Raw genomic sequence first — 27,531 nt, 5'->3', positions numbered from 1 at the left:
GAGTAAAGTGAAATCAGTACGTCTTTTTTATTTTTTCAGGCAATCAAAATGTGTTGTGTGACATTTCAGTGAATTATGACTTTTTTCAAACACTGATTGCTGTAGAAGGAATAGGAGAAATGAGAATTCACTGATATTATGTGCGCCAAGACTCCACTGCACCATGAGAAGACACCATGAGAATACTACGCTAGGGGGTTGCTCTGTTACATGGGTACCAGGAGCTTCATGCTACAACTCTGGCAGTTTTCCAATAGTGGCTGTGTTTTCAAGCTCCATTCAAGTGAATTACATTACGCTACCACTCCACAGGAGACGAAATGTCGTTTAAAGACCAGGAAGCGGCACTTGCATGGAGTGCCGCCTCCTCGCCAAACAGCTGATCGGCGGGGGTGACTGGTATCAGACCCCCACAATCTCATATTGATGACCTATATTGACAATAGGTCATCAATATTAACGGCTGGACAACCCCTTTAATGAGGAATATTGGAGAATACAGATAAAACAGTATTAGTTTAGTAGTAATAGCACTAGTGAATAAGTTAGATTTTTCACTTTATTTTTAGAGTAGCAACATATTCCATAGTAAAGTGAGGCCGTACTGGGACGTCAGTTGAGGGGAGGCCGACATGATAGGGTTTGGATGGAGGGGGCCGGCAGTGTGAGGGTTAAGGGTTTTGAAATGATGGGGGGTGGAGAGTAAGAAGGGGTGGGCTTGCAGAGTAGGCTATGTGAGGGGGAGGTAATCGGTGCCATTTTAGAGCGTTTAGCTAAAAGGACAAACTCCCACCCTCACTCCCTTATGGAACAGGGGTCAGTTGGTGTGTGGGTTTGGAAGGGGGTGGGGGCAGGGCGGTGGTTAGGTTATGATTTGAGTGGGGGTTGGGTTTGTGTTTCTTGTGTCTGTGTGTCTTTGTTGTCGCGGCAGTCGGGGGCGGTGGGAGGTCCTCGAAGTTGGTGGTACGGATACTTCGGGAGAATGGGAGGGCTTCAATGGTGGGGCTGGACTCCCATGGTTGGACAGTTGGCTTGTGTAAAAGGCGTCCGTCAGTTGGTCTCCGAGCTGGTGTTTTTACAGCTGGAGGCAAGATGGATGGGCCAGTTTGGGGAGTCGTGATAATGAGTTTTTGGGGCTTCAAGGACCTCCCTCGTCAGGGAATAAACAATTGTAGTTATGTTTATATATGTTATGTATTTATTAATAAACGGCTGCTGTGGCCATTTAAATCCGAATTGGTCTCAGTGTATTATTGTTAAGTTTGGGTTGGAATGTGGTTTAAAGGGGGTGTGAAGGAGGCCCACGAGAGATAGACAAGTCCCTACTCATGTATAGAGACTGAATCAACTCACATTATTTAGTCAGTCACAACTGAATTCCTATCTAACATGCACACGCGCAATGTAACTGCAATTTCAGAAAGAGTCACTAGTGCAAAATTCATATATGCATCATAACTGTTTTTGTGGTCTGTCCTAAGAGGAGAAAGATGTAATTCAAGATGTAATGGATCCTTCACAAGACTGATACTAACAGGCCCCATTTCCCTGGAAAAAGTAATGCATGCTATACAATTTTTATTTTTTTGCAAATATGATGGAATCCTGCAATGAAGATTCAAAATGGTGTCTCCAAAGCAGATGTAAACAGAACCTAACCTATCAGTAAGTTTTTGGATCACTGAAAGAATCTGGTGCATTCAGTGAAACACACGCAAACATGAATAAAACATACAAACTCTATGTTTTTGGTCAGATATCAATCCAGGTCAACCATGACAACTTTACGGGCTGTTTGTGCTTCTCCAATTCCAGGATACAACATTCCATCCCCACAGGGGATATGACATCCCATGTCTTAATGCCTAGAGAGGATACCACGTCCCATGTCCTAATGCCCAGAGGGGATACCACATCCCATGTCCTAATGCCCACAGAGGATACCACATCCCATGTCCTAATGCCCAGAGAGGGTACCATGTCCCATGTCCTAATGCCCAGAGAGACTACCACGTTCCATGTCCTAATGCCCAGAGAGGATGCCACGTCCCATGTTCTGATGTCCAGAGGGGACTTTCCTGTGTCTATTTTACATGGAATGAGGAGTCTATACTAATGTATGGACATTCTTATATATAAATATATATTCTTTATATTACAAGTATTTTACATTCACGTCAAATTAAATTATTCGTCTCAGTAGTTGTGCAGCACGCCAGACCTGCAGGGTATTGCGATAGTGAGGTCACGGTTATGGGCAATCGAGGGTTACTCACTGTATTGGAGAACCCTGGGCAGGCATGCGGCAGTGAAGGAGAGGTAGACACAAGTTCCTCTGGGGCACACTCTGTATGTAGGAACCAGGCCTGATGGTGGATGAGGTGCCCTGGATGTTACAGGTATTTTGAGTGCCTGGGGCAAGGTCCCTTTAAGGATCGTGACGCCAGTGCCTGTAACGGTGGCACACCGATTTATAGGAGGAGTAGTAATTGAGGTACACAGATGGTATGATGAACCAAACGTTGCTTTACTTAAAACAGTCCAAACTTTGTACATACAGTTGATAATGATGCAGTTCCTTTTAGCATATGTTCCACAAGCAGGCTTACATTCAATAATGGCAGGTATAATCTTGCAAGATACATGGAGGGTAAACAGTTAATGCTTGGCAGACAAGGCTGCTCTATCCCCACAGCTATTCTAGCTGGCTGGATCCCAAGGCCCGGATGCCCAAATGCTAGCTTTAATCCTTGGTAATAAATCTTCCTCCCATATTGACCCTTGCTTCTATTTTATAGTACCTCTGCCCATCAGGTTACTTATCTGAGCTGGTTGTACTAGCACTGCTTTGCTTGAGGGTACTGCAGGTTTTCTCCTAGGAGGTACGTCTCTTCTCTTGGGGTAATCTTCTGAGCTAACTGAGGCTCACTTTATCAACAGGCAGGCTAGAGTTCTTCACTAGCCTCCTGGTAGCAACTAACAGCCAGGACTATCTAGCTGCATGTCAGGAGGAGGCTCTCAGCATATCTCTGGCTAAAATGCCCTCTCACTTCTGTGTCCACAGACTCCTGACTACAGACTAACTCCTCCCTGTCTGGGCCTGACCATTTATACTAGGGGCTCCCTATCTCCCTCTAGTGTCTAGGATGCCTAACTACACTCTCATAGGCCTGCTATGCATGACACAGGGGAAACATTGCATACAAAAGCACATAGAAAATACATTAAAGTACCTAGTTAAATATAATTTCACTGTCCCTTAGGAGTAGGAGTAACAAGTGACCAAATTGACCCTTGTGTAGTGTCCACCCCTACCTAGTGGGACACTACATACACCAATGCTACAACGTTGCCCGTCCTCGGCGCAACATAAAGGGGCCCTGCCCAGCTGGAGACTGCACCTGGAAGACAAAAATAATGCAAAGCAGGAACATACATCTACATTTGCAAATACATATATATACACATCAGGCAGTTCTGCTGGCTTAGGAACAAGTTCGGTGAAAAGGGGCGTCGTTCTCTTCTCTAAGGATAGTATAAGGGAACAGGGGCGCTGACCTGGTGCAGCGTATCAGTAACACCAGGATAGTCCATAATAAAAGTAGAAACGCAATTGTCCATAATAAAACAGTAGTAGTCCATAGAAAAATATAAAACAATTATAAGTTCTTGGAGGCTCAAAGAATAAAAATTGAGTCCGTACCCAGGTTTCCTTCTTGTGAATAATTCAGTGAAAGTGATAAGTATAGCTGCATATAAAGCAAGGACAGAGGTATAAGATCTCAGAGGCTCACATACAGTGGAGTCCATCTCTGGGCACATTTCTTTAAAATAGCAAAATCTCAGAGGCCCACATACATTAGAGTCATCTCTGGGCACATTTCCTTAAAGTAGCAAGATCTCAGAGGCTCATGTGCATTAGAGTCTATCCCTGCAGTGGCGTAGGGATCGCCATAGCAACCATAGCAGTGGCTATGGGGCCCTACGCCACTGGGGGCCCATCCGGATCGCATTCATTTTATTTATTTTTTTTATTAACACACACACACAGGCACTGGCAGCCAGGCCCGACCGCCCGCCCAGTGTAGTGGGTGGGGGGTGGGCGGTCCGCGGCCTGGCTGCCAGCCCGCATGCGCAGTAAAGGGCTGCTGTAGCCTGTAGCGCGATCCCGGCTCCGGCTCGTACACTCAGCCGGCTTCAGTTTCGCTACTGCGCATGCGCCCAGCATCTTCTGTAACTGCGCTAGTATGTAAGGCTGGCGGGCGCATGCGCAGTAGCGAAACTGAAGCCAGCTGAGTGTACGAGCCGGAGCCGGGATCGCGCTACAGGATACAGCAGCCCTTTACTGCGCATGCGGGCTGGGAGCGCGGTCCCGCACTGAGATCCGGCGTGTCAATAAAGGCGGCGGGAGGCGGGGAGAGCAGGATTGGAGACGCCTAGGCCGCTGCCCCCTTGACTTCAAACCTGACTTGAAGCACGGGGCAGCGGCTGAATAAAACATCGATTTCTCAAGGAGGCTAAATGAAGAAAAAGTGCATTAGGAAACTACTATGCAGCACTATAAGGTACTATTAACAGTTTAATAAGTGATTTTTTGGTGACAGGTTCCCTTTAAGCTCACTTACATAAGGAACGCGGGGTCCGTCTTACAATAGTTGTCGGCCTCCACCCCCTGTTGGGGGTCAATCACTGTCAGGGACACTGTTATGGGGGGGGGGGGGCCCATAAATTTTTTTTGCTATGGGGCCCATGCATTTCTAGCTACGCCCCTGTATCCCTGGGCGCATTTCCTTGGAATTTAACCACCTCAGCCCCTATAGCTTAAACACCCTGAAAGACCAGGCTACTTTTTACACTTCTGACCTACACTACTTTCACCGTTTATTGCTCGGTCATGCAACTTACCACCCAAATGAATTTTACCTCCTTTTCTTCTCACTAATAGAGCTTTCATTTGGTGGTATTTCATTGCTGCTGACATTTTAACTTTTTTTGTTATTAATCGAAATTTAACGATTTTTTTGCAAAAAAATTACATTTTTCACTTTCAGTTGTAAAATTTTGCAAAAAAAAACGACATCCATATATAAATTTTGCTCTAAATTTATTGTTCTACATGTCTTTGATAAAAAAAAAATGTTTGGGTAAAAAAAAAATGGTTTGGGTAAAAGTTATAGCGTTTACAAACTATGGTACAAAAATGTGAATTTCCGCTTTTTGAAGCAGCTCTGACTTTCTGAGCACCTGTCATGTTTCCTGAGGTTCTACAATGGCCAGACAGTACAAACACCCCACAAATGACCCCATTTCTGAAAGTAGACACCCTAAGGTATTTGCTGATGGGCATAGTGAGTTCATAGAACTTTTTATTTTTTGTCACAAGTTAGCGGAAAATTATGATTTTTTATTTGTATTTTTTTCTTACAAAGTGTCATATTCCACTAACTTGTGACAAAAAATAAAAAGTTCTATGAACTCACTATGCCCATCAGCGAATACCTTGGGTTGTCTTCTTTCCAAAATGGGGTCACTTGTGGGGTAGCTATACTGCCCTGGCATTCTAGGGGCCCAAATGTGTGGTAAGGAGTTTGAAATCAAATTCTGTAATAAATGGCCGGTGAAATCCGAAAGGTGCTCTTTGGAATGTGGGCCCCTTTGCCCACCTAGGCTGCAAAAAAGTGTCACACATGTGGTATCTCCATATTCAGGAGAAGTTGGGGAATGTGTTTTGGGGTGTCATTTTACATATACCAATGCTGGGTGAGATAAATATCTTGGTCAAATGCCAACTTTGTATAAATGGGAAAAGTTGTCTTTTGCCAAGATATTTCTCTCACCCAGCAAGGGTATATGTAAAATGACACCCCAAAACACATTCCCCAACTTCTCCTGAGTACGGAGATACCACATGTGTGACACTTTTTTGCAGCCTAGGTGGGCAAAGGGCCCATATTCCAAAGAGCACCTTTCGGATTTCACTGGTCATTTTTTACAGAATTTGATTTCAAACTCCTTACCACATATTTGGGCCCCTAGAATGCCAGGGCAGTATAACTACCCAACAAGTGACCCCATTTTAAAAAGAAGACACCCCAAGGTATTCGCTGATGGGCATAGTGAGTTCATGGAAGTTTTTATTTTTTGTCACAAGTTAGTGGAATATGAGACTTTGTAAGGGAAAAAAAAAAAAAAAAAAATCATCATTTTCCGCTAACTTGTGACAAAAAATATAAAATTCTAGGAACTCGCCATGCCCCTCACGGAATACCTTGGGGTGTCTTCTTTCCAAAATGGGGTCACTTGTGGGGTAGTTATACTGCCCTGGCATTTTCCAGGGGCCCTAATGTGTGGTAAGTAGGTAAATGACCTGTGAAATCCTAAAGGTGCTCTTTGGAATGTGGGCCCCTTTGCCCACCTAGGCTGCAAAAAAGTGTCACACATGTGGTATCGCCGTATTCAGGAGAAGTTGGGGAATGTGTTTTGGGGTGTCTTTTTACATATACTCATGCTGGGTGAGAGAAATATCTCGGCAAAAGACAACTTTTCCCATTTTTTTATACAAAGTTGGCATTTGACCAAGATATTTATCTCACCCAGCATGGGTATATGTAAAATGACACCCCAAAACACATTGCCCAACTTCTCCTGAGTACGGCGATACCACATGTGTGACACTTTTTTGCAGCCTAGATGCGCAAAGGGGCCCACATTCATTTTTGAGGGCATTTTTAGACATTTGGATCCCAGACTTCTTCTCACGCTTTAGGGCCCCTAGAATGCCAGGCAGTATAAATACCCCACATGTGACCCCATTTTGGAAAGAAGACACCCCAAGGTATTCAATGAGGGGCATGGCGAGTTCATAGAAATTTATTTTTTTTGGCACAAGTTAGCAGAAATTGATATATATATTTTTTTCTCACAAAGTCTCCCTTTCCGCTAACTTGGGACAAAAATTTCAATCTTTCATGGACTCAATATGCCCCTCACGGAATACCTTGGGGTGTCTTCTTTCCGAAATGGAGTCACATGTGGGATATTTATACTGCCCTGCCATTCTAGGGGCCCTAAAGCGTGAGAAGAAGTCTGGAATATAAATGTCTAAAAAATTTTACGCATTTGGATTCCGTGAGGGGTATGGTGAGTTCATGTGAGATTTTATTTTTTGACACAAGTTAGTGGAATATGAGACTTTGTAAGAAAAAAAATAATAATTTCCGCTAACTTGGGCCAAAAAAAATTCTGAATGGAGCCTTACAGGGGGGTGATCAATGACAGGGGGGTGATCAGAGAGTCTATATGGGGTGATCACCCCCCTGTCATTGATCACCCCCCTATAAGGCTCCATTCAGACGTCCGTATGCGTTTTGCGGATCCGATCCATCTATCAGTGGATCCGTAAAAATCATGCGGATGTCTGAATGGAGCTTTACAGGGGTGTGATCAATGACAGGGGGGTAATCAATGACAGGGGGGTGATCAGGGAGTCTATATGGGGTGATCACCACAGTCATTGATCACGCCCCTGTAAGGCTCCATTCAGACGTCCGTATGCGTTTTGTGGATCCGATCCATCTATCAGTGGATCCGTAAAAATCATGCGGACGTCTAAATGGAGCTTTACAGGGGGGTGATCAATGACAGGGGGGTAATCAATGACAGGGGGGTGATCAGGGAGTCTATATGGGGTGATCAGGGGTGATCAGGGGCTAATAAGGGGTTAATAAGTGACAGGGGGGGGTGTAGTGTAGTGTGGTGCTTGGTGCTACATATTGATGAGCTATCTGTGTCCTCTGGTGGTCGATCCAAACAAAGGGGACCACCAGAGGACCAGGTAGCAGGTATATTAGACGCTGTTATCAAAACAGCGTCTAATATACCTGTTAGGGGTTAAAAAAATCACATCTCCAGCCTGCCAGCGAACGATCGCCGCTGGCAGGCTGGAGATCCACTCTCTTACCTTCCGTTCCTGTGAGCGCGCGCGCCTGTGTGCGCGCGTTCACAGGAAATCTCGCGTCTCGCGAGAGGACGCGCCGGTGCGTCCAGGCGGAATCAATCAACCACCTCCGGGACGCGTCGCTGCGTACGGCGGTCCGGAGGTGGTTAAATGGCATAATAAAAGTCACAGCACATAAAAGTAATCCACATTATTTAAAATGGCATATAAAAATAAGTGCTGCAATATCCCTTAATCAACCTGAAAAGGGGGTTAAAATTGCAACATAAAAATAGGCACAACTTGGTGAAGTATTGCAGAAGCAGGCAGGGGGTCCTGTAAACAATATGGCCTTGATGCATGTGGTATTTTCAGTGGCCTACCGCCACCACTGAGCCGTGGGTAACTGGCAGCAGCAACATAGGACCAAAACAAAGGACTCCTGTCCTGGAAGGGTTAAATCCTCTTTAGTAAGGTCCCTTGATAAAAGAAATCACATAGTGGCCTAGCAGGCCTACTCACAGGGGCATGTCAAATCCACTTGGCATAACAGTGGTGCTCCCTGGCTCCATTTTCAAACTGGGCCTGTATTGAGATTCCACAGACGGATGGGCCCACAAAATGGTATTAGGAGGTAACTGCAAGATGAAGGGACCCCTAATTGGTATGGCCCCATAGGCCTAGGGGTAATTACAGTTGGTAGCTCCATGGGCCTAGGTGCAACCACAGCAGGAGGCTCTGTGGGTTCCGGTGTTGCAGACTGTACGCGGTAACTCCTGGCGTAGGTAAGTCTCACCGGTGCCGCAACAGCAGCGGCATTTACAATTGTTGGCCGCCGGACAGGGGCAGGCACTTTTACCTCTAGCTCAGAGGCGTCTGAGTCCTTGGTTACGTCCTTTTCAGGTGACGGAGGCGCCACTCTGGAGGTGACAAACTGGCGCAGGCCACGAAGTTGAAGCTTCAGCCGCACGATCTGGTCTTCCAAGATTTCAGACGTTGCGTCGCTGCAGGGATCCTTCGCACTCGCCACAGGTGCAGGTAAGGGATCCGGACGCTCTGGCACGACCGCCGCAGGTTCCGGCGTTGAGTCCGAATTTTTCCCGACAGGTAAAGCAATTAAATCGGAGTAGTCTTTTCTTTCCAGCATGCTCGATCCTATTTTGGAGAGCGACAGGGCGGCACACAATATCTCCATTGCTCTGGGAGGCCGCCCCCCAGGTACTCCTGCATAGGGGAGGCAGAGTCCATTTCAGCAGACATGCAAATGTCCAGACAGGGCGGTGGCGTGGACATATAGCCTTTCCCGCACTTTTCAGCAGAAGGCGCCAATTTTTACCGCCAAGAAGTTATGAAGATGACGCAGCAGTAAATCCAGTCAAGCTAAGCGGCCATCTTTGAGCAAAACGCTGTCTATTCACTGACAGCAAGTGGTGGCTTTACAACAGCAAAACAGTCCACAAAAAGCACAGTTTTCACACCGCAAATTGGTACAGTTCTCTGGCCCAGCAATTTTCAATAAACAGTAGGGCTTAGTCACTTTTTAGGTGGATAATGGCACACAGTTTTGTAATCCAACAATGGCGCAGATATAATCGAATCCTGTTTGTGACGCCAATTTATGCAGCACGCCAGACCTGCAGGGTATTGCGATAGTGAGGTCACGGTTATGGGCAATCGAGGGTTACTCACTGTTTGGAGGAGAACCCTGGGCAGGCATACGGCAGTGAAGGAGAGGTAGACACAAGTTCCTCTGGGGCACACTCTGTATGTAGGAACCAGGCCTGATGGTGGATGAGGTGCCCTGGATGTTAAAGGTATTTTGAGTGCCTGGGGCAAGGTCCCTTTAAGGATCGTGACGCCAGTGCCTGTAACGGTGGCACACCGATTTATAGGAGGAGTAGTAATTGAGGTACACAGATGGTATAGTGAACCAAACGTTGCTTTACTTAAAACAGTCCAAACTTTGTACATACAGTTGATAATGATGCAGTTCCTTTTAGCATATGTTCCACAAGCAGGCTTACATTCAATAATGGCAGGTATAATCTTGCAAGATACTTGGAGGGTAAACAGTTAATGCTACGCAGACAAGGCTGCTCTATCCCCACAGATATTCTAGCTGGCTGGATCCCAAGGCCCGGATGCCCAAATGCTGGCTTTATTCCTTGGTAATAAATCTTCCTCCCGTATTGACCCTTGCTCTCACTTTATAGTACCTCTGCCCATCAGGTTACTTATCTGAGCTGGTTGTACTAGCACTGCTTTGCTTGAGGGTACTGCAGGTTTCTCCCAGGAGGTATATCTCTTCTCTTGGGGTAATCTTCTGAGCTAACTGAGGCTCACTTTATCAACAGGCAGGCTAGAGTTCTTCACTAGCCTCCTGGAAGCAACTAGCAGCCAGGACTATCCAGCTGCATGTCAGGAGGAGGCCCTCAGCATATCTCTGGCTAAGATGCCCTCTCACTTCTGTGTCCACAGACTCCTGACTACAGACTAACTCCTCCCTGTCTGGGCCTGAACATTTATACTAGGGGCTCCCTATCTCCCTCTAGTGTCTAGAATGCCTAACTACACCCTCATAGGCCTGCTATGCATGACACAGGGGAAACATTGCATACAAAAGCACATAGAAAATACATTAAAGTACATAGTTAAATATAATTTCACTGTCCCTTAGGAGTAGGAGTAACACGTGACCAAATTGACCCTTGTGTAGTGTCCACCCCTACCTAGTAGGACACTACAGTTGCTGCCTGTACCTTAGGTTAATCACAGTTTGGATCAGTAGACCTCTATAGGTTTGCTAACAGCAAAAATCAATTAGCACATGGAAAACTCCTTTTTGGTTGATCTATCATAAGATAGTACTGCCTGCAAGCTTCCTAGGGATTGGATGTCTTTTTTGACTTTTGAAAATTCCATATGATTGGGTTCAAAGAATCCTTTCTTGTTCAGATGTCTATAGATTTGTAGAGAAAGTACAAAGCTCCCAACCACACCTATAGCTGGAAGAATTGTCCACGTAAGATAAAGGACATCTGCAAAATAAATGATGGCATCTTTAGAGACCTTTCCATTGCATCTAATTACTTAAAGTGAACCTGTCATCAACACTGCCACCATACTATTACATAGGATGTTAGTAGATTTGTAAAGATTTCACACTCTAAGTTGTCACTTTTCCAGATCTCAGTAGTAGACATACAGTCCTGGCTTTCAATTCAGCCCCAGCGGGATCCTACGCATGAAGCCAGGGCCGATGAGGCATTCGCTGGATGTGCCAGGATCAGACTTGCAAACCATGACTGCATAACTATTTCTGAGACTGGTATCACCCATATCACTATTCACAGGTAGCACGGGCTACTTTATACTCAATACTGGTGTACTACACTACACTGGATAATTCTGATGGCCCATCCATGTACTATACAAATCAAGGTTAGTGGTTTTTGTATTGTAAGTTGTACAGGTTTTGTTGGTTTAGCTTAATTCTGTAACTTAAAGGGAGTCTGTCACCAGCATTTCACTTTTTTAACCCTTACCATAGCTCCCTAGCATGCTTACAGTTAATAAAAACGTTACCTCTGGCATCAATCCTGGACTTATAGAACCCTCAAAAACGATCTTTATAAGATATGCAAATGAGGGCTCGCAAGTGCCCAGTGCGGCGTTACTCTCTTAGGTGCCCTGCTTGCTCAGCCTTCTCATTGCGTCCCCCCGCCCCTTCCTACCCTCTGCCCGCCCATCCTTTCCCTGTGACCGCCTTTCTACTAACTTGTTATTCTGCCGATATCCCGCACCTGCGCACTCATTCCTTTGGCCGGCGCATGCGCACTGCGATGCCCATTCCTTGTACGGCATCACAGTAACTATTGCGCATGCGCCGGCTAACGACGCGAAAACACAACAAAGGAGGCGGTCCATCGGCGTCATTAGCTGGCGCATGCGCAATAGTTACTGTAATGCCGTACAAGGAATGGGCATCGCAGTGCGCATGCGCCGGCCAAAGGAATGAGTGCGCAGGCGCGGGATATCGGCAGAATAACAAGTATAAATAAAAATCTCAAAGTTAAAAAATACACTTTTCCATTGAAAAAAATCCTTTTTAATGGAATAAATTGCAAAAATAAAATTCCCTCCACATATTTGGTATTGGCAAGTCTTTAACAACTCACATTACATAATTATGGCTCTTGCACATGACCATTGTTGGCTGTTGACTATATTGCAGCCTGCAAACAGCATGTCCGCAATATATGGGTACCGGCCATCACTGATGCGGACCCATTCACTTGTTCTATTTTTTGCAGTGCGGATGGACCACAGACCCATTCAAGTTAAATGGGTCTGCATCCGTCTGTCAGCCACACGGATGGTGCCTGTGCATTGGGGACCACAGTTTGCGGTCCCCAATGCACAGAACGGGCGACACACATTCGTGTGCATGAGCTCTTATCGTGTAATTTATCTTGCACTGTGAACTCCGTAAAGAAAGAACAAAAAAAAGCTAGAATTGCTGTTTTTTGCTTATTTGCTACAGAAAAATAACTGAATAAAAAGTGTTATGTACCCTAAAATGAAAAAGCTCTCTAGAACAGCTCTCTAGAACGAAAAATAAAAAAAAGTTAAGGTTCTTAGGATGCAGCGATGCAAAAACAATTTTTTTCTTTGTGCAATTTGCAAAAGTATTAAAACATAAAAAAAAAAAAACTGTTATTTATGCCGAACAGTGAACGCTGCAAAACTTATAACATAAAACTCAGGGGCAGTATTGCTGTTTTCCCATCCCCCCAGAAAGAGTTAATAAAAGTTAATTGGTAAGTTATGTGTAATCCAAAATGGTGTGCCAATAAAAACTATAACTTGTCCCGCAATAAAAAAAGCCCTTGTATGGCTACATTGATGGAAAAATAAAAAAGTTATAGCTCTTGGAAGGTGAAGATGAAAACATTTTTTAGAGCTCCTTTGTAAAATGAAAAGTGAAATCTGGTTGCTGTGGGCAACTAAGCCAGTTTTCTTTTCCAGAAATTGTGATAAATCTCCCCTACTGTCTGCAAAAAAAAAAAAAAAGGCAGAAAAACTGCCACAACAAATGGCAAAAACTGCAGGTGGCCAAGAAAATGCAATCAGTTAGGGCTCGTTCACACGACCGTTGGTGTCCCGTACCCGTATTGCAGACCGCATTTACGGATCCGCAATACACGGGCACCGTTCCGTTGTCATTTCGCATCACGGATGCGGATCCATTCATTTCAATGGGTCCGCAAATCCGGAGATGGGGAACGGAAGCACGGAACGGAACACTACGGAAGCACTACGGAGTGCTTTCTGGGGTTCCGCTCCGTGCCTCCGCACCGCAAAGAGATTGAACATGCTCTATCTTTTTGCGGAACGGAGGGATCGCGGACCCATTCAAGTGAATGGGTCTGCGATCCCCATGAGCCTGCCCAACGGAAGGTGCCCGTGCATTGCGGGCCACAATTTGCGGTCCACAGCACGGGCTTCACACGTTCTTGTGAACGAGCCCTTATTCTAACAATTTTTAGTGGTAAAAAATGCCAGTGCCAAATTCATGTGTATATCAGACCCTACGTCAGTCTGATATAAAGGTAGTGTTAATGTATTGTAGCTTAGTCTGTGTACTTACCTAAGTCAGTGGGTTTGGCAGGAGCCGTTGATGGAGCAGGCCGTGTGCTCTGGATGGTGACTGTACTGATTGTAGCATTCCTTGTATATTCTCCAGGAATGGTCCACGGGTGACTTACAGTTGTAGTACTCCCCTGTATGGTATGAGGATTTGGAGATCTGCTAGTAGTGGTTGTTACATAAGGTGTCTCAGGCTTCCATGATGGGGTAGATGTGATTTGGGAGATGGAAGAAGCAGGGACTGCACTGGTGGTCTCTACTATAAATGAAAATATTTAGTATTAGATGATAGATAATGTCTAACAATATGACATGTAGCACAATCCTGCTACTGAAGAAAATGATTCATAGGGTCCCTACTCACATGAATTTGGCACCTGTGTTTTTATGGCAGTTTTGTGGCATTTTTTGCAGACAGTGGGGGTCATTTATTAAGACCATTTTAGACGCCGGTCGTAATAAGCACGCTGGCGGTGGCGCCGGCCTCTATATAACTTCAGTGTATCATGCACTAGTCCAGGGGCTCATTCACACGACCGTATGTATTTTGCGGTCAGCAAAATACGGATCCACAAAAAATACAGATGACGTCCATGTGCATTCCTTATTTTGCGGAACGGAACAGCTGGCCCCTGATAGAACAGTACTATCCTTGTCCGTTATGCGAACAATAATAGGACATGTTCTATTTTTTTGCAGAACGGAAATACAGATATATGGAAATGGAATGCACATGGAGTAACTTCAGTTTTTTTTTGCGAATCCATTGAAATGAACGGTTCCGCATATGGTCTGCAAAAAAACCGGAATGGACACGGAAAGAAAATACATTTGTGTGCATGAGGCCTAAATGTAAGACAGCTTCCTCGCTGTCATACAATTAGACCATTTTCTATGCCTAAAACAGATGTAGAAAATGATTGCCGGCCGACCCCTTCCCCTCACACATCACGCCCTCTTTTTTTAGACCTGGCGTGAGCAGGGAAAAGTCGCAGATTGCGGCGAAAATAACCTTAGCACCGCAATATGTGCCAGAAATACGCCTAATATAGGTGTACTTCTGGATAGTAAATGACACCCAGTGTGTCTTACATCTAGTGTTTTCTTCATGGCGTTTTTTCCCCCATAGAGAAGGTCATGTGAAAAAAAATAAAAAACTGCTAAAATGCTGCAAAAAACACAGGGGCAAGAAATACCACCAAACATGCAAAAGTGCAGAAAAACGGCAGGAAAAACTTGTGTGTGAAAGCACCCTTACAAACCAATATCTCATCCGTTTACTAATCCATGTGTGTATAGTGTTCACTGTACAGCTTGCAGTTTGCCAGTTCTCCATAAATCAATAGAGAAGGTAATCCAGTATATCTCATATCTATTATCTATCTCATATCTATCATCTATCTATCTCATATCTATCTCATATCTATCTCATATCTATCTGTATATCTAATATCTATCTATCTATAATCTATCTATCTCATATCTATCTATATATCTAATATCTATCTATCAATCATCTATCTATCTCTCTTATCTATCTTATCAATAAAAACTAAAGATGACTGCAAAAAATTTGCCCTCATTCAACTCCGTAGATGTAAATAAAATAAAAAAGTTATGTGCGTCAGAATATAGCAATGCAAAGAAAATATAATTTATTTTCCCAAAGTTTTTATTTTAGAACAAGAAAAACCATACAAATGTGGTATCGCTGTAATCATACTGATCTGAAGAATGAAGGTAACAGGTCAGTTTCAGTGCATAGGGAACACCGTAAAAACAACCCATAAAATTGTGTCAGAATTGCAATTTTTTTTTCCCAATTTCATCCCATTTGGAATTTTTTTCCACCTTCCCACTACATTGTATGCAATAGTAAGTGGGGCCATTAGAAAGTACAACTTGTCCCGCAAACCCCCCCCCCCCCAAAAAAAACAAAATAAAACAACAACTCGTACTGCTATGTGAACAGAAAAATAAAAAAGTTATGGTTCCAGGAAGGCAGGGAGTAAAAAAATAAAACGGAAAATCTTAGGGTCTTGAAAGGGTTAAATATATTATTCATGTACAGTAGCTGAGGTGTAACTAAGCTTGCACTTCTATTTTCTGAATGTATTTACTAGAACCTGAAATGTTATAACTTCCGGTACCCTATCCAGGGGCTGACGCACACAGCAGTGGGCCTCTGTTCAAGAGCAGTAGATGGGACCATTGCTCTCTAACTGCTCATCGAAGAACACACTGATACTGTATGTCTCTGCGAGCTCACAATTCATTACTTTAATACTAATAGACAGAAGCTGTTTTAAAGGGAATATGTCACCATGACCTTGGACTGTTATCTGCAGTGTTATACAGGAGCAGTAAGGAGTCCAGATTACTGTCAGCGCTCAGAGATGCATTGAAATACATTGTCTGATCTGCTGTGCATGCGCACAGGAGTCCTCTCCATTATGTTGGCACAGCACAGCAGTCCTGACTGTGTATTTCAGTAAATCTCTAAACGCTGACAACGGGATGGCCTCTCTTCTCGTCTATTAAATCTGGGGACAGTGCCAAAGACAACAGCAAGCTTCAGTGCTGTCAGAAGCTGCTATCGCCATAAGTCTCACAGACAGTCAGTGGAGCAGTAGTACGCATGTGTGACCACCATTGCATCCACACAGGGGACCCCCCATCATATGATTGTGGGGTTCCCTGCGGTCTGACCTCCACCAGTCATGCATTTATCCCCTATAACTGTAAGAATGTTGTAGTCTTCTTAGGGTACAAATCATTTTCCATAACCATGTGATAGGCCAGGATATTAGGAAGGCCTCATGCACACGACCGTTCATTTTTTTGCGGTCCGCAAAAAACGGAAGCCGCCCGTGTGCCTTCCGCATTTTGCGGAACAGAACGGGCGGCCCATTATAGAAATGCCTATTCTTGTCTGCAAAACGGGCAAGAATAGGACATGTTATATTTTTTTTTGTGGGGTCACGGAACGGAGCAACGGATGTGGACAGCACACGGAGTGCTGTCCTCATCTTTTGTGGCCCCATTGAAGTGAATAGGTCCGCACCCAAGCCGCAAAAACTGCGGCTCGGATGCGGACCAGAACTACGGTGGTGTGCATGAGGCCGAAGAAATGACTGTAAATTGATTAGAATACATATGTTTCTGGGACTGTAAATAAAATAACGTACTAAAAATTATATCAGCAGGTCTTTTTTCATGACAGATTAATAAAGAAATCATTTTTGTTTTATATACTAAGGAATTACACAGTTCTGGATGACACTCTTGGGATTGTACATCAATGTGTATGAAATAAACTACCTGCAAAACTGAGTAGCAGAGCTCTTAGCCCGAGTTCACATCACTGTTTAGCTTTCCGTTCTTCTGATCTGTCAGAAGAACAGAAAAATTTAAAAATAAAAAATAAAGATCTGTTATTTTAAGCGTGGTTGTGCTCAGTTTGCATCAGTTTCTGATACTTCCCATCACACATCAGAACTGATCTCTGACAGAAGTAACAAAAACTGATTAAGGCCTCATGCACACGACCGTTGTGTGCATCCGTGTCCGTTGTTCTGTTTTCCGTGATGTTCTGTGGACCCATTGATGTTCAATGGGTCCGTTGAAAACGCAGAAAATGCACCGTTGTTCATCCGCGTCCGTGATCCTTGTTTCCTGTCCGTCAAAAAAATATGACCTGTCCTATTTTTTGGACGGACAACGGTTCACGGACCCATTCAAGTCAATGGGTCCATGAAAAAACACGAATGCACACAAGATTGTCATCCGCGTCCGTGATCCGTGTCCGTAGGCTACTTTCAAACAGACGGATCCGCAGATACGTCTGCATAAAAGCTTTTTCAGATCTGAGTTTTCACTTTGTGAAAACTCAGCTCTGACAGCATATTCTAACACAGAGGCGTTCCCATAGTGATGGGGACGCTTCAAGTTAGAATATACTAAGAACTGTGTACATGACTGCCCCCTGCTGGCTGGCAGCACCCGAACTCTTACAGGGGGCTGTGATCCGCACAATTAACCCCTCAGGTGCCGCACCTGAGGGGTTAATTGTGTGTATCATAGCCCCCTGTAAGAGATCAGGTGCTGCCAGGCAGGAGGGGGCAGACCCCCCTCCCTCCCCAGTTTTAAATTCATTGGTGGCCAGTGCGGCACCCCTCCCTCCCTTCCCCTGTATTAAATTAATTGATGGCCGGTGCGGCCCCCCTCCCTCCCTCCCCTGTATTACATTCACTGGTGGCCAGTGCGGCCCCCCTCCCTCCCTCCCTCCCCTGTAGTACATTCATTGGTGGCCAGTGCGGCCCCCCCTCCCTCCCTCTCCTATATTACATTCATTGGTGGCCAGTGCGGCCCCCCCCTCCCTCCCCTGTATTACATTTATTGGTGGCCAGTGCGGCCTCTCCTCTCTCCCCCTCCTAATTAAAATCCCCCCCCCCATCATTGGTGGCAGTGGAGAGTTCCGATCGGAGTCCCAGTTTAATCGCTGGGACTCCGATCGGTAACCATGGCAACCAGGACGCTACTGCAGTCCTGGCTGCCATGGTTACTTAGCAATTTTAGAAGCATTATACTTACCTGCGCTGTCTGTGACCGGCCGGGCGCTCCTCCTACTGGTAAGTGACAGGTCTGTGCTATAAGCAATGCGCCACACAGACCTTTCACTTACCAGTAGGAGGAGCGCGCGGCCGGCCACAGACATCGTGTCACTACCAGAGCTTTGAGACGTTCTCACAGCTCTGTTTCTCCACCCCTGTGATGATGTCACTACAGAGCAGAGAGAACTCCTCCAAGCTCTAGTAGTGACAGTAGGGGGGTTGCTCTGTAGTGACATCATCACAGGGGTGGAGAAACAGAGCTGTGAGAACGTCTCAAAGCTCTGGTAGTGACACAGCGAAGGTAAGTATAATGCTTGTAAAATTGCTAAGTAACCATGGCAGCCAGGGCTGCAGTAGCGTCCTGGTTGCCATGGTTACCGATCGGAGTCCCATCGATTAAACTGGGACTCTGATCGGAACTCTCCGCTGCCACCAATGATGGGGGGGGGATTTTAATTAGGAGGGGGGAGAGGGGAGGTCGCACTGGCCACCAATGAATGTAATACAGGGGAGGGAGGGGGGCCGTACAGGCCACCAATGAATGTAATATAAGGGAGGGAGGGGGGGGGCCGCACTGGCCACCAATGAATGTAATACAGGGGAGGGAGGGAGGGGGGCCGCACTTGCCACCAATGAATGTAATACAGGGGAGGGAGGGAGGGGGGCCGCACTGGCCACCAATGAATTTAATACAGGGGAGGGAGGGGGGGCCGCACTGGCCACCAATGAATTTGATACAGGGGAGAGAAGGAGGGGGGCCGCACTGGCCACCAATGAATTTAATACAGGGGAGGGAGGGAGGGGGGGCCGCACTGGCCACCAATGAATTTAATACAGGGGAGGGAGGGGGGGTTGCACTGGCCACCAATGCATTTAAAACTGGGGAGGGTGGGGGGTCTGCCCCCTCCTGCCTGGCAGCACCTGATCTCTTACAGGGGGCTATGATACGCACAATTAACCCCTCAGGTGCGGCACCTGAGGGGTTAATTGTGCGGATCACAGCCCCCTATAAGAGATCGGGTGCTGCCAGGCAGCAGGGGGCAGTCATGTACACAGTTCTTAGTATATTCTAACTTGAAGCGTCCCCATCACTATGGGAACGCCTCTGTGTTAGAATATACTGTTGGATCTGAGTTTTCACGATATAACTCAAATCCGATGGTATATTTTAACATAGAGGCGTTCCCATGGTGATGGGGACGCTTCAAGTTAAAATATACCATCGGATTGGAGAAAACGCTGATCCTATGGTATAATAGGGACTCCTGACTTTACATTGAAAGTCAATGGGGGACGGATCCGTTTGCAATTGCACCATATTGTGTCAACGTCAAACGGATCTGTCCCCATTGACTTGCATTGTAAGTCAGGACGGATCCGTTTGGCTCCGCACGGCCAGGCGGACACCAAAACGACTTTTTCCTTCATGTCCGTGGATCCTCCAAAAATCAAGGAAGACCCACGGAAGAAAAAAACGGACACGGAACTACGGAACCCATTTTTGCGGACCGCAAAAAAAAACCGGTCGTGTGCATGAGGCCTAAGACTGAACACAACTGATGCTCAGAATAAGGGCTCATTCATACTACTGTATGAATGGGTCCGCATCCGTTCTGCGGAACGAGTGAAGACCCATTCACTTCAATAGGGCCACAAAAGATGCGGACAGCACACGAAAAGCTAAACGATGGAACAGAAAGCTAAACGATGATGTGAACTTGCCCTGCGTCAGTCTGATATAAAGGTAGTGTTAATGTATTGTAGTTTAGTCTGTGTACTTACCTAAGTCAGTGGGTTTGGCAGGAGCCGTTGATGGAGCAGGCAGTGTGCTCTGGATGGTGACTGTACTGATTGTAGCATTCCTTGTATATTCTCCAGGAATGGTCCATGGGTGACTTACAGTTGTAGTACTCCCCTGTATGGTATGAGGATTTGGAGATCTGCTAGTAGTGGTTGTTACATAAGGTGTCTCAGGCTTCCATGATGGGGTAGATGTGATTTGGGAGATGGAAGAAGCAGGGACTGCACTGGTGGTCTCTACTATAAATGAAAATATTTAGTATTAGATGATAGACAATGAACAGATAAAGAGGTTTTCCGCTACTTTTGGGCCCCATTGAAATGAATGGGTCCGCACCCATTCTGCTAAATTGCAGAATAGATGTGGACCCAGAAATATGGATATGGACCCTAAAACAAAAAGCCTGCTAGCTTGCAAATGCACTCAAAGTGAAAGCTGTATCAGAAAAACTTTTGGAAATTTTTAATAGAGATTGAAATTGAAAAAATTATTAAAAAATATTGCCTCTAAAGGTGTCCATAGCCTTTAAGCTTTGATGCAACGCACACATGGGATGTGTAAACTAATGATAGCTTTGACATGTATAAAATACCACATGCCCGGTGGTGTCAGTAGGCCAGGGCATCCGCTCCAGCTCTATTATGAGGTGCTTTTGATATTTTGGTAGAAAGTGCCATTGCTCCTTGTATCAGCCCATGTAAATAGGGACTTTACAGGTGCCAATATCATTGGGCAATGAGTGCAAACAAACATTTGTATGAATGGTCTCTCCAGATCATTACCCGCTCATTTAGCTGCATTTACATACAACAATGATCCCCTCAATCATTACTACGATCATTCATGCCCATACAGTTTCATTGTTTATCAGAAGCACATCCCTGTTTATACAGGACAATGTGCTGCTGACAAACAATTATTTGCCCCATGAAGGATCAGCTGTCGAACTAGCATTTTTCTCATTTGTCGGGTGACTGGAGACACATTTACATGGGGCAATTATCGGGAACAAAGGCTTGTATAAATGATCATTCCTAATAATCGTTCTGATAATCTGCCCATGTGCATGGACCTTAAAGCGGTTGTCCAAGTTCACATTTTTGGAGAGCAAACTGCATGGAGGCTGTTAAAATAATGAAAGCAGGTTAAACTCACCTTTCTGAGCAACCTCCGATCCAGCGACTTGCCCATATCCACTGTCCTCAGTGGTATACGACATGAGACCACTGATTCCACGTCACTGCTGCAGTCAAAACATTAATTCATGGCTGCAGCCTTGTGGAGAGGACAGAGGGGCGCCATGGATTGGAGAGGGCTCAGGATAGGGAGCTTATATATTTTTTTAACTAACCTGCAGTTTGCCCTAAAATAATTTAACTCTGCTTTCTCATTGCCTGCTCCTAAAAAAAAACGGACCCAAAATGGCTGGCTTCATAACTGATGTGTGAACAACGTGCCGCATAATAGGATAACGTCCTACAAAGGGACAAAGAACGGGTTGTAAAGTGGAATAGACATGCTGGCAAAGATATATACCAGTGTATCGCAGAGGTCAAGAGCATAAACGAAATTTTGCCGTGAGGTGAAATTTTTGAGGGGAGTGTATGGACTTAATTGGTATTCCGGCTACTCCCTAAAAAAAAATGATACCCCAAGTGTACAGTGTGTTTCCATTTAGAGAATTTATACCTTTGCTTGATATATACAAGGTTCCTTCTCTTGTCAACACTTCATTCATTAGAGACACTTGTGCCTCACATCTGTATAAGGTCCCTGGAATCCAGTCCTCCTCAGGGATTTCCCAGCTCCATGTTACATTATGTAGGTCATCCACATCAGGAATCTCATTTTGGTCAATGGGTTCTCCCAATATTTCGGGTCCTCTGTAGCAGATGATGTCAGGTAGAGGATACACACGCTCTACTAGGCAGTTCAGATAACGGACGCCATTTTTCATGGTGTTGCTTAGGAGCAAAGTTTTTGGTAAAGCTGCAAAATAGTGAGCAGATTGATTAGGTTGGTACGTATTTAGAAACATAGAATGTGTCGGCAGATAAGAACCATTTGGCCCATCTAGTCTGCCCAATATACTGAATACTATGAATAGCCCCTGGCCCTATCTTATATGAAGGATGGCCTTATGCCTATCCCATGCATGCTTAAACTCCTTCACTGTATTTGCAGCTACCACTTCTGCAGGAAGGCTATTCCATGCATCCACTACTCTCTCAGTAAAGTAATACTTCCTGATATTACTTTTAAACCTTTGCCCCTCTAATTTAAAACTATGTCCTCTTGTAGCAGTTTTTCTTCTTTAAAATATTCACTCCTCTTTTACCTTGTTGATTCCCTTTATGTATTTAAAAGTTTCCATTATATCCCCTCTGTCTCATCTTTCTTCCAAGCTATACATTTTAAGTAATTCCTTTTAGTAATTCCTGAATAGATAACTGTTACGTTACAATAGCACTTGAGCATCATATGTATGTATCATCCATATTATATAATGGTACATACCATATACATGGAGTTGCGCTGTTTTCTGGTAACGCTTGGAGCTGCCAGGACAAGACCCCACACAGATCCTGGTGCCTTCCATGGGGATACTTATATTTTTTAAGATCTGGACACTGTATCCAGGAGCAATATATTGTCCATTATCAGCATTGTCAAGCCCTTTCCACTCTACGTTACCCAAGGGACAATTGATTGAGCAGTTTAGTTGTATTGAGGATCCCACAGACACCACTGTATTCCCAGGACGTACCGTCAAATAGTGCTCCGCTGTATATGAAAGAAAAAGACATTTACATACAAATAAGACAGATAAAGTTAGGCTTTATTAGCTTTTTTCGCTCATATTTTGTCACGGCTGAGGGTGGGGGAAACCCTCAGCCGTGCGGTGTTAAGGAATAAGGAGGCTGCTTGACCAGGACAACAGAATTAGGGAGCAGGTCACCTCCTAACGCATCCCTAAATCTGACCCTGACTCCTAGCTGTATGAGCCAACCCTGAAGGTAGGAGGACTCATACTCAGGAACCTTGGGTCCCTACTAGCCCTCAAGGGATCCCTGAACTAGGAGCTTGGTAAGACAACCTGTTCCTCCTTGACACGGACGAACAGGAGTCTAAACTGGCCAAACTGCAAGGAAGGGGAAACATAAACAGCCTATGGATATGGCAGGTGAGTAAAACCACTTCCACCCCTACCTGCCATAGACACACTGACTGGATCCCGTGCTCAAATGCTGACGTCCACACCAAACATAGAAAGGACACAGCACACACACAAAAACACACAGGAACCCAGATCCATAGCTGCAGTAAGAATAGACACCACACACACATAAAGTAACATCGTGACATAATATTTATGACCACAAGGGTGGCCCTCACTGGCAGATGGTATAAGAGACCAGGAGGATGACTCCAGCTTACTGCAAAGCTGGAGTACCCCTCAGCTACAGGTCTCAGCAGAGGCTAAATAGCCCAAGTGGCCACACCCACACAAACACACACTGGAAAGGGAATTAACCCTTCCAAGGCCAGACAGGGTAGTGAAGCTACTTAAAAAGGGAAAAGCACAAACAAGCATTCCACTGCACCTGTTACCACCGGCAACGGCATGGGTGGCAACCATGTCCTGGGGAACAGCCAGCAGGCCGAGGTGTCACAGGGGAGGTGTCACAGTGCACACATACATAAACCTCGTGCACCTCAAACAGGGAAAGTGCACACATACATAGACAGATTGTCAGGTGGAACCGCCTGCCCTTGACAGCAAGCTGCCTAGCAACAGCTCAGGCTGCTATACTGCCAATACTATTATGTTGCTAGCGGCAACCACACGTGAGGCAACATACTGCAGTCCTCACCTGTGATTGAGAAGGAAACCAGACCGTAGGCGACTGCACGCGGTGCTAGGAGTCACGACCATGACCATGGTCGTGACATAGTTTCACTGATTTGGAGAGCTAATATACTAAATGTTGTGAGCAGGCAATTCTGAATTGGTAATTGCCTGTTCATTAGTGGAGGTGAGGAGCTGCATTTACTTGCTGCAATCTCCTTCACTGTGTGGGGACAAGAGATCGCTATGGCCATCGTTCATCCTCATGCGGATTCGTTGTTTCTGGGCAGCAAAGATCATTTCACCTGATGCTCATTCATCGGGTGATCGGTAGCACATTTACATAGGTCTATTATTGGGAATAAGAGTTTGTAGTAATCTTGCCTGACAGTTACAAGGCTGGGGCTACATGGCGATCTTGTGCGCGACAGGTGTTGTGTGACCAGGGATTGCAGTGTAGTACTGCAGCCATAGAAATAAAAGAGGGCCCCAACGCAAGTCTCACATTTGCAGCGACTACGACCCCAAAATTGCAAACAATCCAACCCTGCTGGATTTTTTGTGATTCTGGGGTTGCGGTTATGGCAAACATGTTGGTCACGCTGTGACCCTATTCATTTGTATGGCTGCAAGATCACCAAGTTCGCCTTACTCTCCACATGCAGCCAGTATACCCTTGCAAAATTGGTCACAATATACAATATTAACCTTTTCCAGACCTCCGCTGTACATTTAGAGAGGAAGTCTGATCTTTAAAAATGTTCGCTCGTGAGCACAAGGGTCACCATAGCCACTGGGTTTCTGCTGTTTTAAAGAGCTGACACCCGGGGCTAATGTCTGCGATTGGCGATAACACTGATTGCAGACATTTAACCCTTCAGATGCTGTGGTCAATTGTGACCATGGTATCTGAAGCAGCTCTTCTCAGGAGCTCCCAGGAACATGGCAATTGGGGGAGACTTTGCTTCGCTCTGAAAGCCCTAGTCTCTCTGAAGAAACTTGGGCTTTTAGAGCTATAGTTCCTATAGAGCCCTGCCCCTGCCACTAAGAACATAGGAAATCTGCATTGAATTGCATTAGCAATTAAATCTAATGGTTGCTTATTATTGTCACCTAGAGTGACTTAAAAAAGTAAAAAAAAACAAGTACAAAAAGTTTTTAAAGCTATAAAAAAAAATATACAAATTTACATGACCCCCTTTCCCAATAATTAAAATAAAAAAAAACAATTAAAAAATAAATATCATATACATAGTCTTGTAAAAAATGCCTATACTATTAAAGTATAAAAATATTCTTCCGATATGGTATAACAGCTTAACGGAAAAAAATATATCAAACTGGCCACTTTGCCATTTATTTCATGGCCTTACCTCCCCCAAAATTGTATAAAAAGTGATCAAAAAGTCATACACAGTCCAAAATGATATCAATTAAAACTATAGCTCATCCTACAAAAAATTAGCCCCGTACAGCTGCGTAGAATGACAATAAAAAGGTTATGAATATGGCGATGAAAAGAAAAAAGTAATTTTTTCCAAAGTTATTTTTTTCTTTTTTTAGTATACAAGAAAAACTGCATTAAAGTGGCATCATTGTAATCTTACTGACCCAGAGAATGAAGGGCACACGTCAGTTTTACCGCATAGGAAACACCGTAAAAACAAAAACTGTAAAACTGTGGCAAAATTGATTTTTTTTCCCAATTGCACCCCATTTGGAATTTTTTTCCAGCTTCCCACTACTTCATATGAAACATAAATGGTGCCATTAGAAAGTACGACCTGTCTCGCCAAAAATAAGCCCTCATACGGGTATGTGAAAAATGAAAATGCAAAAACGCTGAACAGGGTTATAAGTGTCCACACCTTGTTAACAACGTATATAACATTTTCAAACACAAATCAAACATAGCATTTACGAACATTGATAGATTATGCATCATCATACTGTAGTGACAAAAAATTCCTGTGAACGGTTAATTATTATTTTTTTACTTGCAATAAAAATGTGATCTACACATTAAAAGTAAAAATGTAGTAAAAAAGTTATAAACCTACTTGGGCCAGACATCTAGACCAGTAAAGGTTAATGGGCATAGATTGAGCATAAGCAATTATGTCAGGCAGATATTATCAGTCCAGATGATCTTCCTGTGCAAATGTGCTGCCGATCACCCGATGAACAAGCAAAACGCTTACGCCCCTTTCACACAAGCGAGTTTTCCGCGCGGGTGCAATGCGTGAGGTGAACGCATAGCACCCGCACTGAATCCTGACCCATTCATTTCAATGGGGCTCTCCAGATGAGCGGTGATTTTCACCCATCACTTGTGCGTTGCGTAAAAATCGCAGCATGTTCTATATTCAGCGTTTTTCACGCAACGCAGGCCCCATAGAAATGAATGGGTCTGCGTGAAAATCGCAAGCATCCGCAAGGTTGCTAGGAGATGATAGTAATGAGCAATCCCGGACCCCATTAAAGTAAATTCACTGTATTATTTTCCCTTATAACATGGTTATAAGGGAAAATAATAGCATTCTGAATGCAGAATGCTTACTAAAATGTCGATTGAGGGGGTTAAAAATGAAAGGGTTAAATGAAAGCTATAGTTTTAGTGTATTCTTATGATGCCTGTAAAGGTAATGCTATCTTCCATAATGTATTTCATTTACAGTAGAAGCAATGAAAATGATTCTAAATAACTGATCTGCATAACCCATCAATGTCCCCAAGTGATATGTATGATATATAACATCTTGCAAACATTGTAAAGAAGGTATTGATGCCTTTGATATTGTATATCTTACAAGGGTACACCAAGTGCATGGGGAAAGTTAGAGGTGGACCCGGGCATTGCCCATGAGGAAGGGGTTGTGGCGCCCCAAAATGTTGTTTGGTAAGCCCCTTGAGGAGGGAAGCTTCAGCAATCTCATATGACTTTGATGGACTATAAGTGGTAAGTTACTAAAATAATAAAATGGACTATTGCAACTTTGAATGAATAGAATTTATCCTATCGTGGAGAGTGAGTGGTCAGTTGACTTGCATTATACTGCGCTGTTTGAGTCCAAATGATGTGATATTTGCTGTGGTTGTCAAGCCGAGTAGGACTTGGATGCAAGTTACGTGTATATTACTGGGCAGGTGCAGACTGCATTGGATATTGGATGGGTGAGCCACACACATAGATCTCTATGTAGGAAGCCCTTATGCAGCTGTGTCCATAGACATAGACATTTTGTATGTGGCTCCTTCCTACAGTAAGCTGCCTCCTCCAGACCATGCATAGTGGTACACTTGCTACTGTACATGTACTGTAGTCCCACAGCCAAAAATTTTAAAATATTGCCAATTGCAAACTTGTCAAACAGGGAGCCTCCATGAAGCCCTAGCCTAGATGTAAATGAATACAAAATGTCCTTCAAATTTTTCTAACATGGTCATTTAACCGAGGAAGGCCATTTCAATGAAACAAAGACTCTAAAATGGGAAATTAAAAAAATTTTTTAGAACTGAGTGAAGAAGAATAAAAAGGCAAAATAGAGATTATTCATGGGTCTTACCATTGCTTTGAAGGAACAGCAGCAGGATGATGCAGCAGAGTGAGCAAGGAGCCATGGCTGTGCCTCAGAGTTCTCTCACAAGTAGTTCCTTCCTTTCTCCACTTTACTCTCCTTAT

The 27,531-nt window shown here is 44.5% G+C and overlaps 1 protein-coding gene across 2 annotated transcripts; it reads right to left on the bottom strand.

Annotated features, from left to right (window-relative positions):
* Positions 1–437: 437 nt before the first annotated feature.
* MADCAM1 (mucosal vascular addressin cell adhesion molecule 1) lies at positions 438–27,531 on the bottom strand. 2 transcript variants are annotated; one of them, XM_040420400.1, is made up of 7 exons: positions 27,416–27,531; positions 22,517–22,783; positions 21,689–21,988; positions 19,981–20,238; positions 13,587–13,844; positions 10,696–10,974; positions 438–474 (listed from the first exon to the last, which is right to left on the bottom strand). In XM_040420400.1, exons 1-6 carry the CDS (start codon positions 27,468–27,470, stop codon positions 10,757–10,759), a joined length of 1,356 nt encoding a protein of 451 aa, XP_040276334.1. In that variant the 5' UTR covers positions 27,471–27,531; the 3' UTR covers positions 438–474; positions 10,696–10,756. The 2 variants fall into 2 exon arrangements, with proteins under 2 accessions (XP_040276334.1, XP_040276333.1); XM_040420399.1 differs by lacking the exon at positions 438–474 and adding an exon at positions 1,490–2,203 and having other exon boundaries at positions 10,683–10,974.

The sequence above is a fragment of the Bufo bufo genome, chromosome 2, assembly GCF_905171765.1.
Source record: "Bufo bufo chromosome 2, aBufBuf1.1, whole genome shotgun sequence".
NCBI lineage: Eukaryota > Metazoa > Chordata > Amphibia > Anura > Bufonidae > Bufo > Bufo bufo.
Note: the sequence above shows the minus strand (reverse complement) of the source record. Positions and strands in the feature narration are given on the sequence as shown.

Bases quoted from the DNA above. Each gene is read 5' to 3' on its own strand.
- MADCAM1 (XM_040420400.1), bottom strand. From the start codon at position 27,470: ATGGCTCCTTGCTCACTCTGCTGCATCATCCTGCTGCTGTTCCTTCAA. The intron at 20,239-21,688 runs GTATAAATTCTC...TTTCATTTATAG, and splicing joins CTTGTATATATCAAGCAAAG to TAGAGACCACCAGTGCAGTC. The intron at 13,845-19,980 runs GTAAGTACACAG...TTTCATTTATAG, and splicing joins TGCCAAACCCACTGACTTAG to TAGAGACCACCAGTGCAGTC.